The sequence below is a fragment of the Rana temporaria genome, chromosome 7 (assembly GCF_905171775.1).
Source record: "Rana temporaria chromosome 7, aRanTem1.1, whole genome shotgun sequence".
Classification (NCBI taxonomy): Eukaryota; Metazoa; Chordata; class Amphibia; order Anura; family Ranidae; genus Rana; species Rana temporaria.
This window is the reverse complement of record NC_053495.1, coordinates 181,057,853-181,079,021: the sequence shown is the minus strand read 5'-3', so window position 1 is coordinate 181,079,021 and position 21,169 is coordinate 181,057,853. Positions and strand designations below refer to the sequence as shown.

The window sequence follows — 21,169 nt, the reverse complement described above, 5'->3', positions numbered from 1 at the left end:
AAATTATCCCCTATTTTGTAGGCGCTATAACTTTTGCGTAAACCAGGGATCGACAAATCCCGGGCGCCAGGTCGCCATGGCGACTAGAAAAAGTGTCCTGGCGGTCTTACAAGCGCACTTTTTTGGGAAAAAATTACACTTTTTTTAATTAAAAAATAAGACAACAGTAAAGTTATCCCCATTTTTTTTAATATTATGAAAGATAATGTTACGCCGAGTAAATTGATACCCAACATGTCACACTTCAAAATTGCGTCCGCTCATGGAATGCCGACAAACTTTTACCCTTTAAAAAACCCATAGGCGACGTTTAAAAAAATCTACAGGTTGCATGTTTTGAGTTACAGAGGAGGACTAGGGCTAGAATTATTGCTCTCGCTCTACCAATCGCGGCGATACCTCACATGTGTGGTTTGAACACCGTTTACATATGCGGGCGCTGCTCACGTATGTGTTCGCTTCTGCGCGCAAGCTCGTCGGGACGGGGCGCGTTTTCTGGCTCCTAACTTTTTTAGCTGGCTCCTAGATTCCAAGCAAATTTGTCAACCCCTGGCGTAAACCAATCAATAAATGCGTATTGCATTTTTTTATACCAAAAATAGGTAGAAGAATACGTATCGGCCTAAACTGAGGGAAAAAAATTGTTTTATATATATTTTGTGGGGATATTTATTATAGCAAAAAGTAAAAAAATTTTTTTTTTTCAAAATTTTCGCTCTATTTTTGTTTATAGCGCAAAAAATAAAAACCGCAGAGGTGATCAAATACCACCAAAAGAAAGCTCTATTTGTGGGGAAAAAAGGACGTCAATTTTGTTTGGGAGCCACGCCGCACGAGCGCGCAATTGTCAGTTAAAGCGACGCAGTGCCGAATCAGAGGACTGGTCTTTGGCCAGCAAAATGGTCCGGGGCTTAAGTGGTTAAATTATCATTCGGTTATGTACTGTGGGGGTTGATATAAACAATTTGTATCATTTTAGATCTATTCAAAGTATAATTGGCAAATTGAAAGGAGATTGTACATTTCATTTGCCTGGAGTTCCCTTCTTTGGGAATAGAGCTATTCATACTACACTTGTGCATGCTGAAGTTTAGCTGACTCCTCTGTAGGGTGCAGTGATAGGTCCTCCAAGGTCACTCTATTACTTATTACAAAAAACACACTTTTTAAAAAAAAGTTTATAATAGATTTGAATGAGGCTCTTAGTTTACATCTCACTTTTTTCTTGTAGCAGAATTTGCATGTCTACATGCGCTACCCATAGTGTCCACATGGTGGTGGTATAAAACAGGTAAAGCGCCTATGTTTAGCGATGTTTCCGAATTCTTTGGTCCTTCAGATTCATTGATGTAATGTGACTTTCCAAACAAGAACCTAGTTTGATTTGGAAGGAGAAAATAGCCACAATCAAAGACAAAGGGGCTTATTTAACCACTTCCTTACCAGGCACTTAAACCCCCCTCCTGCCCAGACCAATTTTCAGCTTTTAGCGCTGACGCAATTTGAATGACAATTGCTCGGTCATACAACACTGTACCCAAATGATATTTTTATCATTTTTTCCCCACAAATAGAGCTTTCTTTTGGTGGTATGTGATCACCTCTGTGGTTTTTATTTTGTGTGATATAAACAAAGAAAACACAATATTTTTTTTACTTTTTGCTATAATAATATCCCATTTAAAAAAAAAAAAAACTTTTTTTCCTCTCAGTTTAGGACGATACGTATTCTTCTACATATTTTTGGTAAATAACAATCGCAATCAGCGTATATTGATTGGTTTGCGCAAAAGTTATAGCGCCTACAAAATAGGGGATAGATTTATGACTTTTTATTTTATTTTATGTTTTTACTAGTAATGGTGGTGATCTGCGATTTTTGTCAGGCCTGCGATATTGCGGCGGACACAAATATGCACTGATTACTGTATAAATGTGACTGGCAGGGAAGGGGTTAACACTAGGGGGCGTGGAAGGGGTTAAATGTGTTCCCTAGGGAGTGATTCTTACTGTGTGGGGAGGGGACTGACTGGGGGAGGTTACCGATCTGTGTTCCTATGTACAAGGGACACATCATCGGTCTCCTCTCCTCTGACAGGATTTGGATCTGTGTGTTTACACACAGAGCTTCACGTCCTGCCTCTGTAACTGCCGATCGCGAGAACCTGGAAGACATTGCGGCCGCCAGGCACGTGCAACGGCACCACGTGACACGACGGGCACAGCTTTTCCCCGCCGCGCCCCGCCAAGGGCGTGCGGGGGGAGTGTAAGCAGGCAGTTGAGAGCCGCGCTGTAGACGTCTTTCATTGCTCTCAAGTGGTTAATGTCAACGTGCATACAGTATTGGTGTACAGAGAACCACAGGAACAAATATTAAAAAAGTGGGGTTATTTTTAAGCTTTTGTTGACCTTGACCTTATTAGTGAGGTCCACCAATTGGCGTTTATATAGACACATTTTTTTAATATGCACTATTGGTGTATTCCAGGCATGTCCAAAGTCCAGCCCGCGGGCCGATTGCGGCCCTTGTTCCGGTTTAACCACTTCCCGACCTCCTCATGTACATTTATGTCGGCAGAATGGCACGGACAGGCACATCAACGTACCTGTACGTGCCTGCCTAGACGTGGGTGGGGGGTCCGATCGGGACCCCCCCCCGGTACATGCGGAGGTCGGGTCCGCTCGGGGAGCGATCCAGGACGACGGCGCGGCTATTTGTTTATAGCCGCTCCGTCGCGATCGCTACCCGGAGCTGAAGAACGGGGAGAGCCGTGTGTAAACACGGCTTCCCCGTGCTTCACTGTGGCGGCGCATCGATCGAGTGATCCCTTTTATAGGGGAGACTCGATCGATGATGTCAGTCTTACAGCCACACCCCCCTACACTAGTAAACACATACACAGTGATCCCTAAATGTTACAGCGCCCCCTGTGTTTAACTCCCAAACTGCAACTGTCATTTTCACAGTAAACAATGCAATATAAATGCATTTTTTGCTGTGAAAATGACAATGGTCCCAAAAATGTGTCAAAATTGTCCGAAGTGTCCGCCATAATGTCGCAGTCACGAAAAAAATCGCTGATCGCCACCATTACTAGTAAAAAAAATAAAAAAAATAAAAATGCAAAAAAACTATCCCCTATTTTGTAAACGCTATAAATTTTGCGCAAACCAACCGATAAACGATTATTGCGATTTTTTTTTTACCAAAAATAGGTAGAAGAATACGTATCGGCCTAAACTGAGGAAATTTTTTTTTTATATATATATATGTTTTTGGGGGATATTTATTGCAGCAAAAAGTAAAAAATATTGCATTTTTTTCAAAATTGTCGCTCTATTTTTGTTTATAGCACAAAAAATAAAAACCGCAGAGGTGATCAAATACCACCAAAAGAAAGCTCTATTTGTGGGGAAAAAAGGACGCCAATTTTGTTTGGGAGCCACGTCGCACGACCGCGCAATTGTCAGTTAAAGCGGCGAGGTCCCGAACTGTAAAAACCCCTTGGGTCTTTAGCCAGCATATTGGTGCGGGGCTTAAGTGGTTAATGTGGCCCCCTTGGTAATTTGGGTATATACCTATATCTCTCTAAATATACACAAATAACACACCCAAAGCTCATCTCTTCACCAAACACAGCCACAAAGGCGAGATAATTCTTGTTGGGCAGTGTATTGGTGCTCGGACAAACACACTTAGACTGAATTTTAATGGTTCAAAGAATGTCAGGCAAAATGGTCGGCCCTCACGCATGTTCACTTCATCAAATATGGCCCTCTTTGAAAAAAAGTTTGGACACCCCTGGTGTATTCATTATTCACAATGACACCTTACTTGTTATGAAATGTACTGTATATTTGTTCTGGGTTGTTACATATGTTTAAAGGAGCACTGCACTGATGGTTTTAGGTGGATTTCACTTGTAGCTACCTTTTAGCCTAAATCAGGGGTGTCCAAACTTTTTTCAAAGAGGGCCAGATTTGATGACGTGAACATGCTTGAGGGCCGACCATTTTGCCTGACATTCTTTAATCCATTACAATTCGGTCTAAGTGTGTTCGTCCGAGCAACTAATACACTGCCCAACAAGAAGAGATGGTGAAGAGATGAGCTTGGACGTGTTTTTTGGATATACCATATTTATTGGCGTATAATACGCACCTTCACTTTAAAAAAGGAAGTTTCAGGATTTTATTTTTTAATTTTAAATAAAGAACTGTAAAAGCAAAATTTAGGTCAGTGTCCATCAATGCAGCCTAATGAGTGCCCATCTGCAGCCTCACCATTGCCATGAATGCAGCACCCTCCGTAATGCCATGAATGCAGCACCCTCCGTAATGCCATGAATGCAGCACCCTCCGTAATGCCATGAATGCAGCACCCTCCGTATTGCCATGAATGCAGCACCCTCCGTAATGCCATGAATGCAGCACCCTCCGTATTGCCATGAATGCAGCACCCTCCGTATTGCCATGAATGCAGCACCCTCCGTATTGCCATGAATGCAGCACCCTCCGTATTGCCATGAATGCAGCACCCTCCATATTGCCATGAATGCAGCACCCTCCGTAATGCCATGAATGCAGCACCCTCCGTAATGCCATGAATGCAGCACCCTCCGTATTGCCATGAATGCAGCACCCTCCGTATTGCCATGAATGCAGCACCCTCCATATTGCCATGAATGCAGCACCCTCCGTAATGCCATGAATGCAGCACCCTCCGTAATGCCATGAATGCAGCACCCTCCGTATTGCCATGAATGCAGCACCCTCCGTATTGCCATGAATGCAGCACCCTCCGTATTGCCATGAATGCAGCACCCTCCGTATTGCCATGAATGCAGCACCCTCCGTATTGCCATGAATGCAGCACCCTCCGTATTGCCATGAATGCAGCACCCTCCGTATTGCCATGAATGCAGCACCCACCGTATTGCCATGAATGCAGCACCCACCGTATTGCCATGAATGCAGCACCCACCGTATTTCCATGAATGCAGCACCCGCCGTATTGCCATGAATGCAGCACCCTCTACATTGCCATGAATGCAGCACCCTCTATTTTGCCATTAATGTAACACCCACTAAATTGCCATGAATACAGCACCCATTATATTGCCTTGAATGCAGAGTGACTCACCATTATCGTCAGTGCAGCCTGCAGAGGAGACAGGGAGGGGGGCGGGACGAGCGCCAACAGACAAACAGGAGAAACTCCTGTTTTCTCGACGTGCCTCTTTAATTGAAAGTCCCGCCTGCTGTGATGGACAGAACAGTTGTCCAATGGCAGTGCAGGAGACAGGACTTCCTTTTACACAGGACGCCGTGTAAACAGGAAATACTCTCCTGTATGCACGGCACTCGTCCTGTCCCCTTCAAGGCAGCCAGTATACTATCTATTGTGGCCCCTGGCGCTTGGAGATTCGTTGGGGGGTCACAAAAGATTTATATATATATATATATATATATATATATATATATATATATATATATATATATATATTATATATATGTCAAGATCACCAGGCGTGCCGTCCGAAACCGCAACGCGGCTGCGATTGGCTCGCAGGCTGGACTTTGGCCATGCCTGGCGTAAATGGTCACTAACAGAAGGTAGTTTCTAAACAGCAAAGTAGTCTAAAGACTAGAGCTGCACGATTAATCGTCAAGAATCGTTATCACAATCTTTTTCCCGTTGCGATTCTTGACACAGGGTTTCACAATCTTTGACATGAAAATAATTTTCTCTATGCACTTTGGTATGCAAAGAATTTCCTGTCTGCTCTCAGCCAAAAGTCAAAGTCTGGGCAATCTGCCAAGTCTGGGCAATATGCCAAGTTTTGAAAACATTCTTTATCAGTGAAAAGTTAAGTCTAAACATTGTATCACATTGACTTGTACATCAAAGGAATAAACTTCTGTATGTAAATTAGGAAAGTTTAACCACTTAAACACACAGGGCCAGATCCACGTAGATCGGCGTAATTTTAAGCAGACGGAGCGTATCGTAGTTACGCTACGCCGCCGCTACTTTGAGAGGCAAGTGCTGTATTCACAAAGCACTTGCGTCTAAAGTTAGGGCGGCGTAGCGTAAATATGTCAGTGTAGGGGCGCGGAATTCAAATGACAAAGATGTGGGCGTGTTTTATGTTAATTCAACTTGACCCCATGTAAATGACTTTTTTTTTTAACGGCGCATGAGCCGTCCGTGGGGGTATCTTAGTGCGCATTCTCGAAATCAAATAGTCAATGCTTTCGACATGAACGTAATTTACGCAAAGCCCTATTCGCGAACGTTTTACGCAAACGACGTACACAACGGAAAATTCGACGCTGGCCCGACGTCCATACTTAACATTGCGTACACCTCATAGACCCAGGGGTAACGTTACGCCGGAAAAAGCCTTACGTAAACTACGTAAAAAATTCGCCAGCCAGACGTACGTTCTGAGAATCGGCGTATCTAGCTAATTTGCATACTCTACGTGGAAATCAACGGAAGCGCCACCTAGCGGCCAGCGTAAATATGCACCTAAGATCCGACGGCGTACTAAGACGTACGTCAGTCGGATATAGCCCCCATTCAGTCGTATCTTCTTTTGTGGATACAAAACAAAGATACGACGGGGCATCCTAGAAGTTACGCGGCGTATCAATAGATACGCCGACGTAACTTCTTTGTGGATCTGGCGCCAAACCTTTTTCTGACAGCTATTTTCAAGTTAAAATCATTTTTTTTTTTGCTAGAAAATTACTTAGAACCCCCAAACATTATATAATTTTTTAGTAGAGACCCTAGAGAATAAAATGGCGGTTGCTGCAATATTTTATGTTGCACTGTATTTGCGCAGCAGTCTTTTTAAATGCAATTTTTTTGAAAAAAAATAGTCAGTAAAGTTAGCCCATTTTTTTTTTTTTTGTATAAATCTAAAAGATTGTAAGACTCTTCCTGGGTATTTCACACTGGTATTTGTGAGCGTTCTCACCACTCTCTCACAGTCCTGTAGTAATGCTATTAATTGGTTTCTTCTACTTTCTTTCAGCAATGTCCACCCAAGGTTCATCTAGATCTCCATCCCGCGCCTCCCGTGGATCCGCACGAAGACCTAAGAGTAAAGAGAAGAAGCCAGGGAGTGCAGGCAGGAAGCGCAAAGGCTCCGGTACTTTTTATTCCAAGATTCTTTAGAGCTCAATGTGACGTAGTTAGTTTGGTTAAAAAAAGCACAAAAGTCCATCTAGTTCAACCAATAAAAGGGGGGGGGGGGTGAATATTTTTTACAATCCTATGTACACAATACTATACCCATAGTTGATCCAGAAGAAGGCAAAACAAAAAAAACAGCAAAGCATGATTCAATTTGCTACAGCAGGGGTAAAATTCCTTCCAGATCCTTGAGAGGCAATCGGATATTCCCTGGATCAACTTTACCTATAAATGTCAGCATTTAGTTATATTGGGCCAGATTCACGTAGAATCGCGGCGGCGTAACGTATCCTAGATACGTTACACCGCCGCAATTTTTCATCGCAAGTGCCTGATTCACCAAGCACTTGCGATGAAAACTACGCCCGCGGCCTCCGGCGCAAGGCGGGCCAATTTAAATGGGCGTGTGCCATTTAAATTAGGCGCGCTCCCGTGCCGGACCTACTGCGCATGCTCCGTTTCTTAACTCCCGCCATGCTTTGCGCGCCGTGACGTAATTTTTTTGAACGGCGACACGCGTAGCGTCCTCCCGTATTCCCGGACGGCTTACGCAAACGACGTTAAATTTTGAATTTCGACACGGGAACGACGGCCATACTTTAGACAGCAATACGCTTGCTGACTAAAGTTAGGGCACCAAAAAAAGACTAACTTTGCGACGGGAAACTAGACTTGCGGCAACGTAGCGATCCGCCGTAACTCCTAATTTGCATACCCGACGCTGGTTTACGACGCAAACTCCCCCCAGCGGCGGCCGCGGTATTGCATCCTAAGATCCGACAGTGTAAAACAATTACACCTGTCGGATCTAAGGCCCCATACACACGATAGAATCCATCCGCTGAAAAATCCCAGCGAATGGGTTTCAGCGGATAGATCCTATGGTGTGTACAATCCAGCGGATCTGTTTCCGCGGATATATCTCCCCTGGGATGGATTCCAGCAGATCAAATATTCGCTGACATGCTGAACAAATCTATCTGCTGGAATCCATCCCAACGAATGGATCCGCTCGTCTGTACAGACTCACCGGATCCATCCGTCCGAAGGGATCCCCCACATGCGTCGTAATGATTCGACGCATGCGTGGAATTCATTATATGACAGCGTCGCGCACGTCGCCGCGTCATAATCGCGGCGACGGCGCAACACGTCATCGCCAGAGGATTTCGGCGCGGATTTCAATGCGATGGTGAGTACACTCCATCGCAGAGAAATTCGCTGAAATCCTCGAGAGGATTTATCCGCGGAAACAGTCCGCTGGACCGTATTCGCGGATAAATCCTCTCGTGTGTATGGGGCCTTAGGGATATCTATGCGTAACTGATTCTATGAATCAGTCGTATAGATAGAAACAGAGATATGACGGCGTATCAGGAGAAACGCCGTCGTATCTCATTTGTGAATCTGGCCCATTATGTACATTTAGGTAAGTATCCAGTAGACATGTGCAATTCATTTAGTTTCTATTTTTTTTAACGCAAATTCGTTAATTCCGAATTTTCTTATTAACAAATTTTTTTAATTTTCGGACTTCCGAACATTTAGAATTTTCGTATTTCCGAATTTTCGTATTTCCGAATTTTTCAATTTTCGGACTTCCGAAATTTCGAATTTCCAAATTTTTTAATTTCCGAATTTTTGCATTTACGAATTTCGGAAATTCGGATTTTCGGAAATACTAAATTTTTTCGAATTTTTCATTTTTTATTTTCGAATTTTTCAATTTTCGAAATTTCGAATTTTTTATTTTTCGAATATTAATTTTCGAATTTTCAAATGTTTTATTTTTCGAATATTCAAATTTTTTATTTTCGAAATTTTCAAATTTTCAAATTTCAAAATTTTCATTTTCGAATTTTTAACTTTCGAATTTCAAAATTTTAAATTTTCGAATTTTTCATTTTCGAATTTTCGAAATTTGGAATATTCGATTTTTTTATTTTTTGAATTTACGAATTTTTCATTTTCCAAATTTTGTATTTTCGAATTTTTCATTTTCGAATTTTTCAATTTTCGAATTTCTTAAATTCCGAATTTCGAGAATTGAAATTAATTGAAAGTCCCTCCTGTGATGGACAGAACAGTTGTCCAATGGCAGTGCAGGAGACAGGACTTCCTTTTACACAGGACGCCGTGTAAACAGGAAATACTCTCCTGTATGCACGGCACTCGTCCCGTCCCCTCCAAGGCAGCCAGTATACTATCTATTCGTTGGGGGTCACAAAATCCAGTAGACATTCATTTAGTTTCTAGTTTTTTTAACGGAAATTCGTTAATTCCGAATTTTCTTATTAACAAATTTTTTTGATTTCCGAATTTTCGGACTTCCGAACATTTTGAATGTCCACCCAAGGTTCATCTAGATCTCCATCCCGCGCCTCCCGTGGATCCGCACGAAGACCTAAGAGTAAAGAGAAGAAGCCAGGGAGTGCAGGCAGGAAGCGCAAAGGCTCCGGTACTTCTTATTTCAAGATTATTTAGAGCTCAATGTGACATAGTTAGTTTGGTTAAAAAAAGCACAAAAGTCCATCTAGTTCAACCAATAAAAGGGGGGGGGGTGAATATTTTTTACAATCCTATGTACACAATACTATACCCATATTTGATCCAGAAGAAGGCAAAAAACAGCAAAGCATGATTCAATTTGCTACAGCAGGGGTAAAATTCCTTCCAGATCCTTGAGAGGCAATCGGATATTCCCTGGATCAACTTTACCTATAAATGTCAGCATTTAGTTATATTATGTACATTTGGGTAAGTATCCAGTAGACATGTGCAATTCATTTTAGTTTCTAGTTTTTTTAACGAAAATTCGGAAATTCGTTAATTCCGAATTTTCTTATTAACAATTTTTTTTTTTTTCGGACTTCCGAACATTTTGAATTTTAGTTTTTCCGAATTTTCGTATTTCTGAATTTTTCAATTTTCGGACTTGCGAAATTTCGAATTTCAGAATTTTTTTATTTCAGAATTTTTGTATTTACGAATTTCGGAAATTCGGATTTTCGGAAATACAAAATTTTTTCGAATTTTTAATTTTTTATTTTCAAATTTTTACATTTTTGAAATTTCGAATTTTTTATTTTTTATTTTTCGAATCTTCGAGTTTTCCAATTTTGAGTTTATATTTTCGAATATTCAAATTTTTTATTTTTCGAATTTTAATTTTCGAATTTTCAAATGTTTTATTTTTCGAATATTCAAATTTTTTATTTTCGAAATTTTTGAATTTTCAAATTTCAAAATTTTCATTTTCGAATTTTCGAAATTTGGAAAATTTTTTTTTTTTTTTTTTTTTGAATTTACAAATTTTTAATTATCCGAATTGTATTTTCGAATTTTTCAATTTTTGAATTTCTTAAATTCCGAATTTCAAAAATTCAGGTTTTTATCATTTTCAAATTTTTACATTTTTTAAAATTTATTTTTTTTAATTTTCGAATTGTAGAAATTCTGAAATCCCGAATTTTCTAAATGAAATATTTTTCGTATTTCCGAATTTTTTCATTTCCAAATTTTCCGAAATTTCGGAGATTCCGATTCATGGGAATTTGTATTTCGAAATTTTCAAAATTCCGAATTTTAAAATTTCCTGAATTTCCAAAAAAAGCAAAAAAAAAAGAATAAAACGGGAAAAAAATTTTTTTTCGATTTTCCCCAATTTCCAAAAAAATAAAAAACGAAAATAACAGTGCACATGTCTAGTATCCAGGCGTTTCTCAAAGCAATCTACTGACCTTGACAGAACCACCTCTGCAGGGAGTCTATTCCACATTTTTACAACTCCGACAAGAAAAGTCTGATGTCAGCTTTTGGACGGAAATTCCGACCGTGTGTATGCTCCATTGGACTTTTGCTGTTCGAATTTCCGCCAACAAAAGATTGAGAGCTGGTTCTCTATTTTTTTCCGACGGAAACAATTCCTATCGGAAAATCTGCTCGCCTGTATGCGGTTCCGATGCACAAAAAAAACATGCACGCTCAGAATCAAGCAGAAGAGCCGAACTGCCTATTGAACTGCATTGATCTCGGCTCGTCGTACGTCGCCGCGTTCCTGACGGTCGGAATTTCACACAAGATTTTTGATATTGGCGTGAAGGGGTCCTTAAGTGGTTAAATCGTTCAGAAGAGGTTGTAAAAACGTCCCGTGTACATGAAGCCTAAAGGCCAGTTCACACCATAGAAATGCAATCCGGATGCGTTCCAGGTGCTTGTTTTTGATGCGTTCCAGTGTGTTTTTGGTACGTTTTAAATGCAGTTCAATGCTTTTTTTTTCACCCCTTTTTTTTATTAACCTTAGATAAGGACAAGTGCGTTCCAGTGCGTTTTTGATGCGTTTTACAGCGGTCCAGTGCAGGTAAAATGCAACATGTTCTACTTTTTTTTCTGGAACGCACTGGAACTGCAAGCACTGGTGTGAACTATGCCATTGAAAACCATATAACCTACTTTCCATGCGTTTTTAATGCAGAAAAATAAACACATTGGACTGCATGTGGTGTAAACTGGCCCTACAAGTAGCACCTGCCATACTTTTTTAACATTCTTGCGTATTAAATTTAATAGGCTGTTAAAACCGTGACGTGCGGGAATATGCAACAAAATATTTTTTACTTTTTGCTAAAATAAATATACCATTTTTAAAAAAAAAAATTAAAAAAATTCTCAGTTTAGGCCGATACGTATTCTTCTACTTATTTTTTGGTAAAAAATCGCAATAAGCGTATAGTGACTGGTTTGCGCAAAAGTTATAGCGCCTACAAAATAGGAGACATAATTATGATTTTTTTTCTATTATTTTTTTTTTTACTAGGAATGGCGGCCATCTGCGATTTTTATTGGGACTGCGACATTATAGCGGACACTTTTGACACATTTTTGGGACCATTCACATTTATACAGTGAACAGTGCTATAAATATGCACTGATAACTGTATAAATGTGGCAGGGAAGGGGCTAACACTAGGGGGCGAGGAAGGGGGGGAGGGGACTGACTGGGGAGGTGACCGATCTGTGTCCCTATGTACAAGGTACATGCGGCAGGTCGGATACCCGCGGGGAGCGATCCGGGACGACGGCGCGGCTATTCGTTTATAGCCGCTCCGTCGCGATGGCTCCCCGGAGCTGAAGAACGGGGAGAGCCGTATGTAAACACGGCTTCCCCGTGCTTCACTATGGCGCTGCATCGATCGAGTCATCCCTTTTATAGGGAGACTTGATCAATGACGTCAGACCTACAGCCACACCCCCCTACAGTTGTAAACACACACAAAGTGAAACATAACTCCTTCAGCGCCCCCTGTGGTTAACTCCCAAACTGCAACTGTCATTTTCACAATAAACAATGCAATTTAAATGCATTTTTTGCTGTGAAAATGACAATGGTCCCAAAAATGTGTCAAAATTGTCTGAAGTGTCCGCCATAATGTCGCAGTCATGAAAAAATCGCTGATCGCCGCCATTAGTAGTAAAAAAAAAAAAAATTAATAAAAATGCAATAAAACTATCCCCTATTTTGTAAATGCTATAAATTTTGCGCAAACCAACCGATAAACGCTTATTGTGATTTTTTTTTACCAAAAATAGGTAGAAGAATACGTATCGCCCTAAACTGAGGAAAAAAAAATGTTATATATGTTTTGGGGGATATTTATTATAGCAAAAAGTAAAAAATATTGAATTTTTTTCAAAATTGTCGCTATATTTTTGTTTATAGCGCAAAAAATAAAAACCGCAGAGGTGATCAAATACCACCAAAAGAAAGCTCTATTTGTGGGGAAAAAAGGACGCCAATTTTGTTTGGGAGCCAAGTCGCACGACCGCGCAATTGTCTGTTAAAGCGATGCAGTGCCGAATCGCAAAACCTGGCCTGGGCATTTAGCTGCCTAAAGGTCCGGGGCTTAAGTGGTTAATCATAGCCCCGGTGAAAGAAACACATCAGCGAGAGGTGCTGGGTGGAATGTTCTCATTCCTGCTAGAACAATAAAATAGGTGTTAAGGTTTTTGCAAGTAGTGGTGTGCATCTTCATTGTGTTCTGCTTTTGATGATTGCCAAAATCTAGACCTGTATAACTAGAATTGTCAGAGTTCTTTCTTGTAAGTCCACCAGTGTCTGTGTGTCTCCGAGTAATTTTATTTTATGCTTGCAGCTAAAAAGCGTGAAGATTCTGCAGCATCTGTCAGATCGGGTAAGTGACAGTTCTGAACTTTGTAAGACAACATCACACTACTGCCATTTCCACACCTGACATGTGCAGGTTCACACGTGTCTTAGGGCGTCCGTTCCGTTCGTCCGTTTTTTGGACGTCCGTTAACGGACCGCAATGCTTCCCTATGGGCTAGCGTCCGTTAGCGGATGAGCATCCGCTAACGTCCGTTAGCATCCGTCTGCGTTCAGTTCCGTTTTTTTGGACGGAAGAAAACCCTATTTTTCTTCCGTCTAAAAAACGGAACGGACGAAAAACGGACGTTAACGGATGATCCGTTTATCATCCGTTCCGCTAACATCCGTTTTTCTATGTAAAAAGCCCCCAAAAAAAAAAAAAACGGATGAAAAAAATGGATGGAAAAACTGATGCAAAAACGGATGGAAAAACTGATGCAAAAACTGATGAAAAACTGATGCAAAAACGGATCTGATGAAAAAAAAAACTGATCTGAAAAACTGAACGGACGTGTGAAAGAGCCCTAAGGCTGGGTTCACACTACGGTTTTCCCGTCCGTCAGCCGCATACGATTTCAGTATTGAAAACGTACGGGCCCGGACGGGAAAACGTAGAGATAGAGAATGCATTGCAAATCGTATGCACTCGGATGCATCCGGGTGCGTACGATTTGCTGGCAAAACGTTTTTTAAACGTACGCAAAACCGTGTTCAACCACGGTTTTGCGGTCGTTTTTAAAACAGTATGGCAACCGCATACGTTTTCCTTTAACATTAATGTTAATGGAAAACGCAGATATGTGCGGTGCCATACGTTCCCGTCCGTTTCAGCCGCATACGTTTTTTCATATAAATCGTATGCGGCTGACGGACGGGAAAACCGTAGTGTGAACCCAGCCTAATATGTGTTTTTATTCATTCCTATGGAAGGTGCATTCGAATATAAAATCCACTAATGCAGCATTCAGGATTTTTTAACCACTTAAAGCGGGGTTCCAACCACAATTAGCATTTTTTAAATGTATGTCCTTTAATCATGTGTTTTTATAATATAAATCCGGTCACTTACTATTTTACAATCCGCCGCCGCTCCGCATAGTTATTCAAAAAAGATAGTTTATAAAACTATGTCCACACCGTTGTCATTTTGCTTGTGGGCATTGTGAAGCCCACAAGCACTTGGGGCCAGATTCACAAAAGAGATACGCCGTCGTATCTCTGTGATCCGCCCGTCCTAACTATGTGGCTGATTCATAGAATCAGTTACGCATAGATAGCCCTAAGATCCGACAGGTGTAATTGAATTACACCGTCGGATTTAAAGGCTGCAATTCTAGGCCGGCCACTAGGTGGCGAGGCCATTGCGGTCGGCGTAGAATATGCAAATGACTAGTTGCAGCGATTCACGAACGTCCGCGTTACCCGTCGCTCTAACTTTACATTGTTTCCGTCGAGATACGCCACGTAAAATTAGGGCTGAGCCCTAGGTGTTCTAAGCAATGTTAAGTATGGCTGTCGTTCCCGCGTCGAAATTTTAAAAATCACGTCGTTTGCATAAGTCGTCCGTGAATGGCGCTGGACGCCATTTGCGTTAACGTCTAAACAAATGACGTCCGTGCGACGTCATTTAGTGCAATGCACGTCGGGTAATTTTCCCGACGGAGCATGCGCAGTACGTTCGGCGCGGGAACGCGCCTAATTTAAATGGTGCCCGCCCCATTTGAATTAGGCGGGCTTGCGCCGAGCGGATTTACGTTACACCGCCGCAAGTTTACAGGTAAGATCTTTGTGAATCAGGCACTTACGCTGTAAACCTGAGGTGGTGTAACGTAAATCAGATACGTTACGCTGCCGCGGAGCAACGTAAATGTACCTGAATCTGGCCCTTACTTCCTGGGGAGTGATAATTGGACAGCGCACTGCATCCTGGGAAATGATGACACACATTTCCCAGGAGCATTAGAGGGAGATGATGTCAGAATCCTAGGTGATTCCAAAGGCAGATTTTGTCGGAGGCATTTCCAGATGAGTAAAACATTTTTTTTTTCTTTTTTAGGTCTAATGAGTACAATAATTAAAAAAAAAGATTTTTTTTTGTCACAATGTAGAGTATATACGATTTCCTATCATCTGTGCCCAGTCTTGCCACACAGAGTTAATCCAGCTCTGAGCAATCCTCTTTTATTGTTCAGTGAAATACAACAGACTTCCAGATAAAAACCAAAGTCCTTGCTTCTAAAATAAATGCACAATTCACATCCCCTCCCCTGTGTTTTGATTAAATGTTTTCAAAATATGGGGTGAGTGACAGTTCAGTGCCATGAGAAAATGCAACGGCCATCGGAATATACATAGAGATGGAGGGAAGAGGGGAGGGGGATGTGAATTGAGCACTTTTTACAGAAGCTGTGTATGTCTGCAAGCTAGTGCACGAGATATGTAAATAACCTGTCACTCAAGCAAGGACTTTGGTTTTTATCTGGAAGTCTGTTTTATTTCCCTGAACAGTAAAAAGAGGATTGCTCAGAGCTGGATTAACTCTGTGTGGCAAGACTGGGCACAGATGATAGGAAATCTTATTCTCTACATTGTGACATAAAAATAAAAAAAATATATTTTTTGGGTTTACATCCACTAAGGCCTATTTTTCAAACTTGGGGCCAGATTCTCGTAGATCGCCGCATCTCTGTGGCGGCGTAACGTATCTCATTTACGTTACGCCGCTGCAAGTTTTACGGGCAAGTGCTTGATTCACAAAGCACTTGCCTGTAAAGTTGCGGCGGCGTAGCGTAAATCCCCCGACGCAAGCCCGCCTAATTCAAATGATCCGGTTAGGGGGCGTGAATCATTTAAATTAGGCGCGTTCCCGCGCCGAACGTACTGCGCATGCGCCGTCCCTAAAATTTCCCGACGTGTATTGCGCTAAATGACGTCGCAAGGACGTCATTGGTTTCGACGTGAACGTAAATGGCGTCCAGCCCTATTCACGGACGAATTACGCAAAAGACGTAAAATTTTCAAATTGCGACGCGGGAACGACGGCCATACTTTGGATGTTGTGTGCGCTCATCTCTTCCGATCATGCAGCTCTGTCTTCTAAAAATGGACCATTTTATCAAAGAACCATCCAGAATAGATTTTTCGTAGACTGCATGATGGGAAGGGATGAGCGCACACAACACATCATCTCTGCTCACTGCAGTGCTCACTGCCATTGTGTTATTCTGAGACTTGGCAGGGCTAGCTGGACTATAGACAGAACAAAGACAATTATCCTTGAGAGGAAAATCTGTAAAAGTCATTGGGGAAGTCGGTTTTCAGGAGTTTGTCAGATTTCATCAGAACGGAATTCAATTGTTTAGGTCAGGGTTCTGTTTATGGACGGGTATCATCGCTCTGTGATGGGCGTTTGTCCCGCGCCGCAACATCCTTTAGCTTCAGAAGTACCTCTGTACCTTTCTAATAATAAACAGCTTGGCTTTGTTGTATCTAATGTGAAAAAAAAAAAAAAAAAAGAACAATACAAGAATAAGGCCTCTTTCACACGGGGCGGATCAGTAATGATCCGCCCCGTGCACCTCCGCTTGCTCAGTGGGGATCGCTCCATTGATCCCCGCTGAGCCGGCGGATGACAGGGCGGTCCCCGCACACTGTGCAGGGACCGCCCTGTCTTTTCTCCGCTTCCCCCTATGGGGGGATCGGATGAACACGGACCGTATGTCCGTGTTCACCCGATCCGCCAGACGGATGGAAAAGTAGGTTTTTCCTCCGTCACACTTTGGCGGGTCGGATGTCAGCGGGCATGTCACCGATGACATCTGCGGCTCTATAGAGGAGCAGGGAGTGCCCGCTCAGGTCCGCCAAAAAAACTGGCAGGCGGACCTGAACGGGCCGCCAGTGTGAAAGAGCCCTAAGAGTAGAAAAAAAAAGAAACGGTTATCTTTAACCCCTTGCCGCCCGCCTTATGCAAAAAGACGTCAGCAAAGTGGTTTCAATATCCTGAGTGGACGTCATATGACATCCTTAGGATATTGAGCCGGGGGCGCGCATCGCGGTGATCGTTGTTGCAGGGTATCAGTCTGACACCCCGCAACACCGATCTAGGTAAAGAGTCTCTGACGGAGACTCTTCACCACGTGATCAGCCGTGTCCAATCATGGCTGATCACGATGTAAACAGGAAGAGCCAGTAATCGGCTTTCCTCACTCGCGTCTGTCAGACGCGAGTAGAGGAGAGCTGATCGGCCGCTCCTCTGACAGGGGGGGTTTGTGCTGATCGATTATCAGCACAGCCCCCCCGAGGATGCCCACACTGGACCATCAGGGATGCCACTAGACCACCAGGGATGCAAAACACAGGTATGCCACCCTAGACCACCAGGGATGACAATGGCAGAAATAATGGATGCCAATCAGTGCCCGCAATGGATGCCAATCAGTGCCCACAATGGGCATCACTGATTGGCAGGCACTAATTGGCATCCATTAGTACAACACATACGTTAGTGCCACCTATCATTGCCCATCTATGCCCATGCGTGCCACCTATCAGTGCCCATCCATGCCGCCTATCAGTGCCCATCCGTACCGCCTATCAGTGCCCATCCGCGCGGCCTATCAGTGCCCACCCGCGCCGCCTATCCGTGCCCATCCACGCCGCCTATCCGTGCCCATCCGTGCTGCCTATCCATGCCCATCCGTGCCGCCTATCCGTGCCAATCCATGATGTCTATCAGTGGCCATCCGTGCCGCATATTAGTGCCCATCATCAGTGCCTATCAATGCCACCACATCAGTGCCACCTCATCTGTGCCCATCAGTGCTGCCTTATCAGTGCCTGTCAGTGCAGTACCATCAGTGCCCATCAGTGAAGGAGAAAACATACTTATTTACAATGTTTTATAACAGAAACAAAAAAAAAACTATTTTTTTTCAAAATTTTCGGTAATTTTTTTATTTTTTGCAGAAAATAAAAATCCCAGAGGTGATCAAATACCACCAAAAGAAAGCTCTATTTTTTTTTTTTTATTAGGTCTAATGAGCACAATAATGAAAAGAAAATTTTGGGATGGAAACTCCACTTTAAGTGTATTCCCTAATTGTGTTTTCTCACTGGGGGGGGGGGGACAGGCTCACTGCATGGACACTGTGATCCGTGCTCCTGATTGGCACAAATACTAGATCACAGTGTCCATGCCTGACAGCACAGGGGTCTGCTTGTTTAACTCAGCAGACTGCCGTTTTGTCTTTGTGCAGCCGCATTCGTCCGCTGATTGGCCACAGTGGGAGCTGATTGGCTCTCCCTGTGGCCAATCGGCATACGATCGCGGCTCAGGCGGGCTGCGCACCCCCCAATGGCTATTGACGAATCACATACAGGTACATGATTGCCAGGTTAGAGAGTTTGCCAGGGAAGCGCCCACACATCATCAGCATGTGAAGTCGCCCCCCTGAGCCAAGTCCGGAATTACCAGCTACTTCACCGCACTGGTGAGCGGCATGGTTCACCCTACTGCCGTCTGTCAGCTAGCCGCTTCCTGGCGTAACTCTGCAGATACCAGTCGCTTCCCTGGCAAACTCTGCTGTTACTGGCCGCTTCCTTGACAAACTCTGCTGAACGGAGGGGTGATGTCTATTATACATACTGACTCCCCACATACTGCAGTGAGGGCATACACAGGCCCAGATTTCCCACAAGGCCACTGAGGCCAGGCCTTGGGGCGGCAGGGCGCCAAGGGGCGGCAGTGGCATGGATTCATACAGTTAAGGGGGTTCGTTATGGGGGAATCCGCTCGCGAAAACACTTGTAAAATGTGTGCTCCCATCCGTCGTCCCCTCCCCCCACCCCACATACCTCTCTCTGCTCTGTCTTCGGGACTCCATCCTCCCCCCGGTCACCGAGTCTGTCTCCTGTCCCTGCTGCCGATGTACACAGTGAGCGGGGAGAGCTGTGCTTATCCCATCTCAACTGTGACAGGAGTTCTAGCACAGTGCTAGGATTCCTGTTTTGGAGGTGACAGGGTCAATAAAGAGAACCTGTCACCTCCAATTGCTATCACACAGGGAATTGTTTTCTCCTGTATGATAGCAAAAAAGTTAAAGGATCACTAAAGGAATTTTTTTTTTAGCTAAATAGCTTCCTTTACCTTACTGCAGTACTGGTTTCATGTCCTTATTGTTCGTTTTTGCTTTGAAGTTGCTGTAATTCTGCTGTGATCTCCACACTTCCTGGTTGTCTGTTTCCTTATAACCATCATACTGGGAGATTTTCACGATGGTCTAAGCTGTCATTACTGTGTGTCTAAAACTCCTCAGAACCAATCAGATTCATTTTAAAAACAAAACACTGCCCTGGATTTGTTTGTTTTTGTTCTGTGGGTCTCTTTACTTCACATAAACATGAAACCAGTTTAAAACCGAAAGTGAAACTAGAGGCACATTATATGATTGAATCTAATCTATTTTTAATCATTTTTAAAAGGAATCAGTTAACTTTTATGTCTCTATACCCTGTAAACAGTCATTTCAGCAAAAACATTTTTTTTCCTTTAGTGACCCTTTAAGTGAAAAAAAATTGATAAAAATAATAAGAAATAATAATTAAATTAATAAAATTAAAAAGTAATTAAAAAGTAAAGAATAAGAAAATTTTACAACAAAAAAATAAGCGACAAGCTACAAATAAATAAAAATAAAAAAAAAGTGATAAAAAAAGGTAAAAAAATATTTGAGCTAACCGTGCCGCCCCTGCCATCCGGTTGCTATTCTCCGTTGATTTGGGGGGGGGGGTGGGGGATGTAGTTTGGTTGGCGGGGAGGGGGTGCATTGCGGAACCTGGACTTGGGGCGGGAGACCAAATCCAGCCCTGGGCATACAGTACATTATTTTACAGCATTGTTTTTACTAATAAAAAGCTGCACTTAGATGGTGGTGCCCTCTCTTTTCTGTCTGTTGTATGTGCACTAGAGTTTTTCAAGACCCGGTTAAGAGGAGCTGCAACCATCATCCAGTGGCTGAACTGTTTACATCCACTTTTAATAGGACTTTACACCCTCCCCCCCCCATGGTTTTTACTTCATCTCTTCTTATTTATCTACACTCATAGTGGTTTAATAGTGTGCTTTACTGTAAATCCATTAAAGACACCAGTGTGTAAATGCATGAACCATTTATAGTATTTTATTACATAGCCATACATTTGTGCCCACTCACCCCACTGTCACCCCGCAGTGTTACACATCAGACAGAATTCCCATGTAGGAAATGACACAGATTTCATTGTGCTGTGTACTAGATGAACCTTCTCACTCTTCCACATTGCCTGGAGCGACTGCGATCAAAAGAGATGCATTGTATCACACGTCACGTGTAGGGGAGACAAGATGACTTCTTTTATCCCTGACCCCATCCCGGCTTCTGATACTGATGATGGCTTGTTTTGTATACATGAGGGCCAGATATAAGAACAAGTAGATCGCTTTACAAAGCGCCGCTTCCAGCAAAGAGTTGGAAAACTTTATTAAACGTATCTAAGTATATCCGATGCACGGTGCTTGAAAGGATCACTTTGCAGCAATAAATGCTGAGGACTTAAAGTGTACCTGTCACAAATCTGGTATAGGATGAGGAAGAATGCAACATCAGATATTAATAACGTATATTAGGAAAACTAATGCAGCCACCACATCTAAGAATTAATAAGCTGCAGTATGATCAATTATATATAATAATTTTGCTTTTGGGTTTAATACTGTTTTTAAATGACTCCCAGCATCTGTCAAGGACTCACCCCCTGTG

The 21,169-nt window shown here is 42.6% G+C and overlaps 1 protein-coding gene across 2 annotated transcripts in view; it reads left to right on the top strand.

Moving 5' to 3' along the window:
• Positions 1-21,169, top strand: part of DNAI3 (dynein axonemal intermediate chain 3) — a 118,325-nt gene that overhangs the window by 9,292 nt on the left and 87,864 nt on the right. The window contains exons 2-4 of one of the 2 annotated variants that reach the window (XM_040360564.1): positions 7,047-7,163; positions 9,564-9,665; positions 13,360-13,398. In XM_040360564.1, coding sequence (XP_040216498.1) covers positions 7,049-7,163; positions 9,564-9,665; positions 13,360-13,398 — 256 coding nt within the window. In that variant the 5' untranslated portion in view covers positions 7,047-7,048. The remainder of the gene's footprint in view (positions 1-7,046; positions 7,164-9,563; positions 9,666-13,359; positions 13,399-21,169) is intronic. The other variant, XM_040360565.1, reaches the window with a different exon arrangement.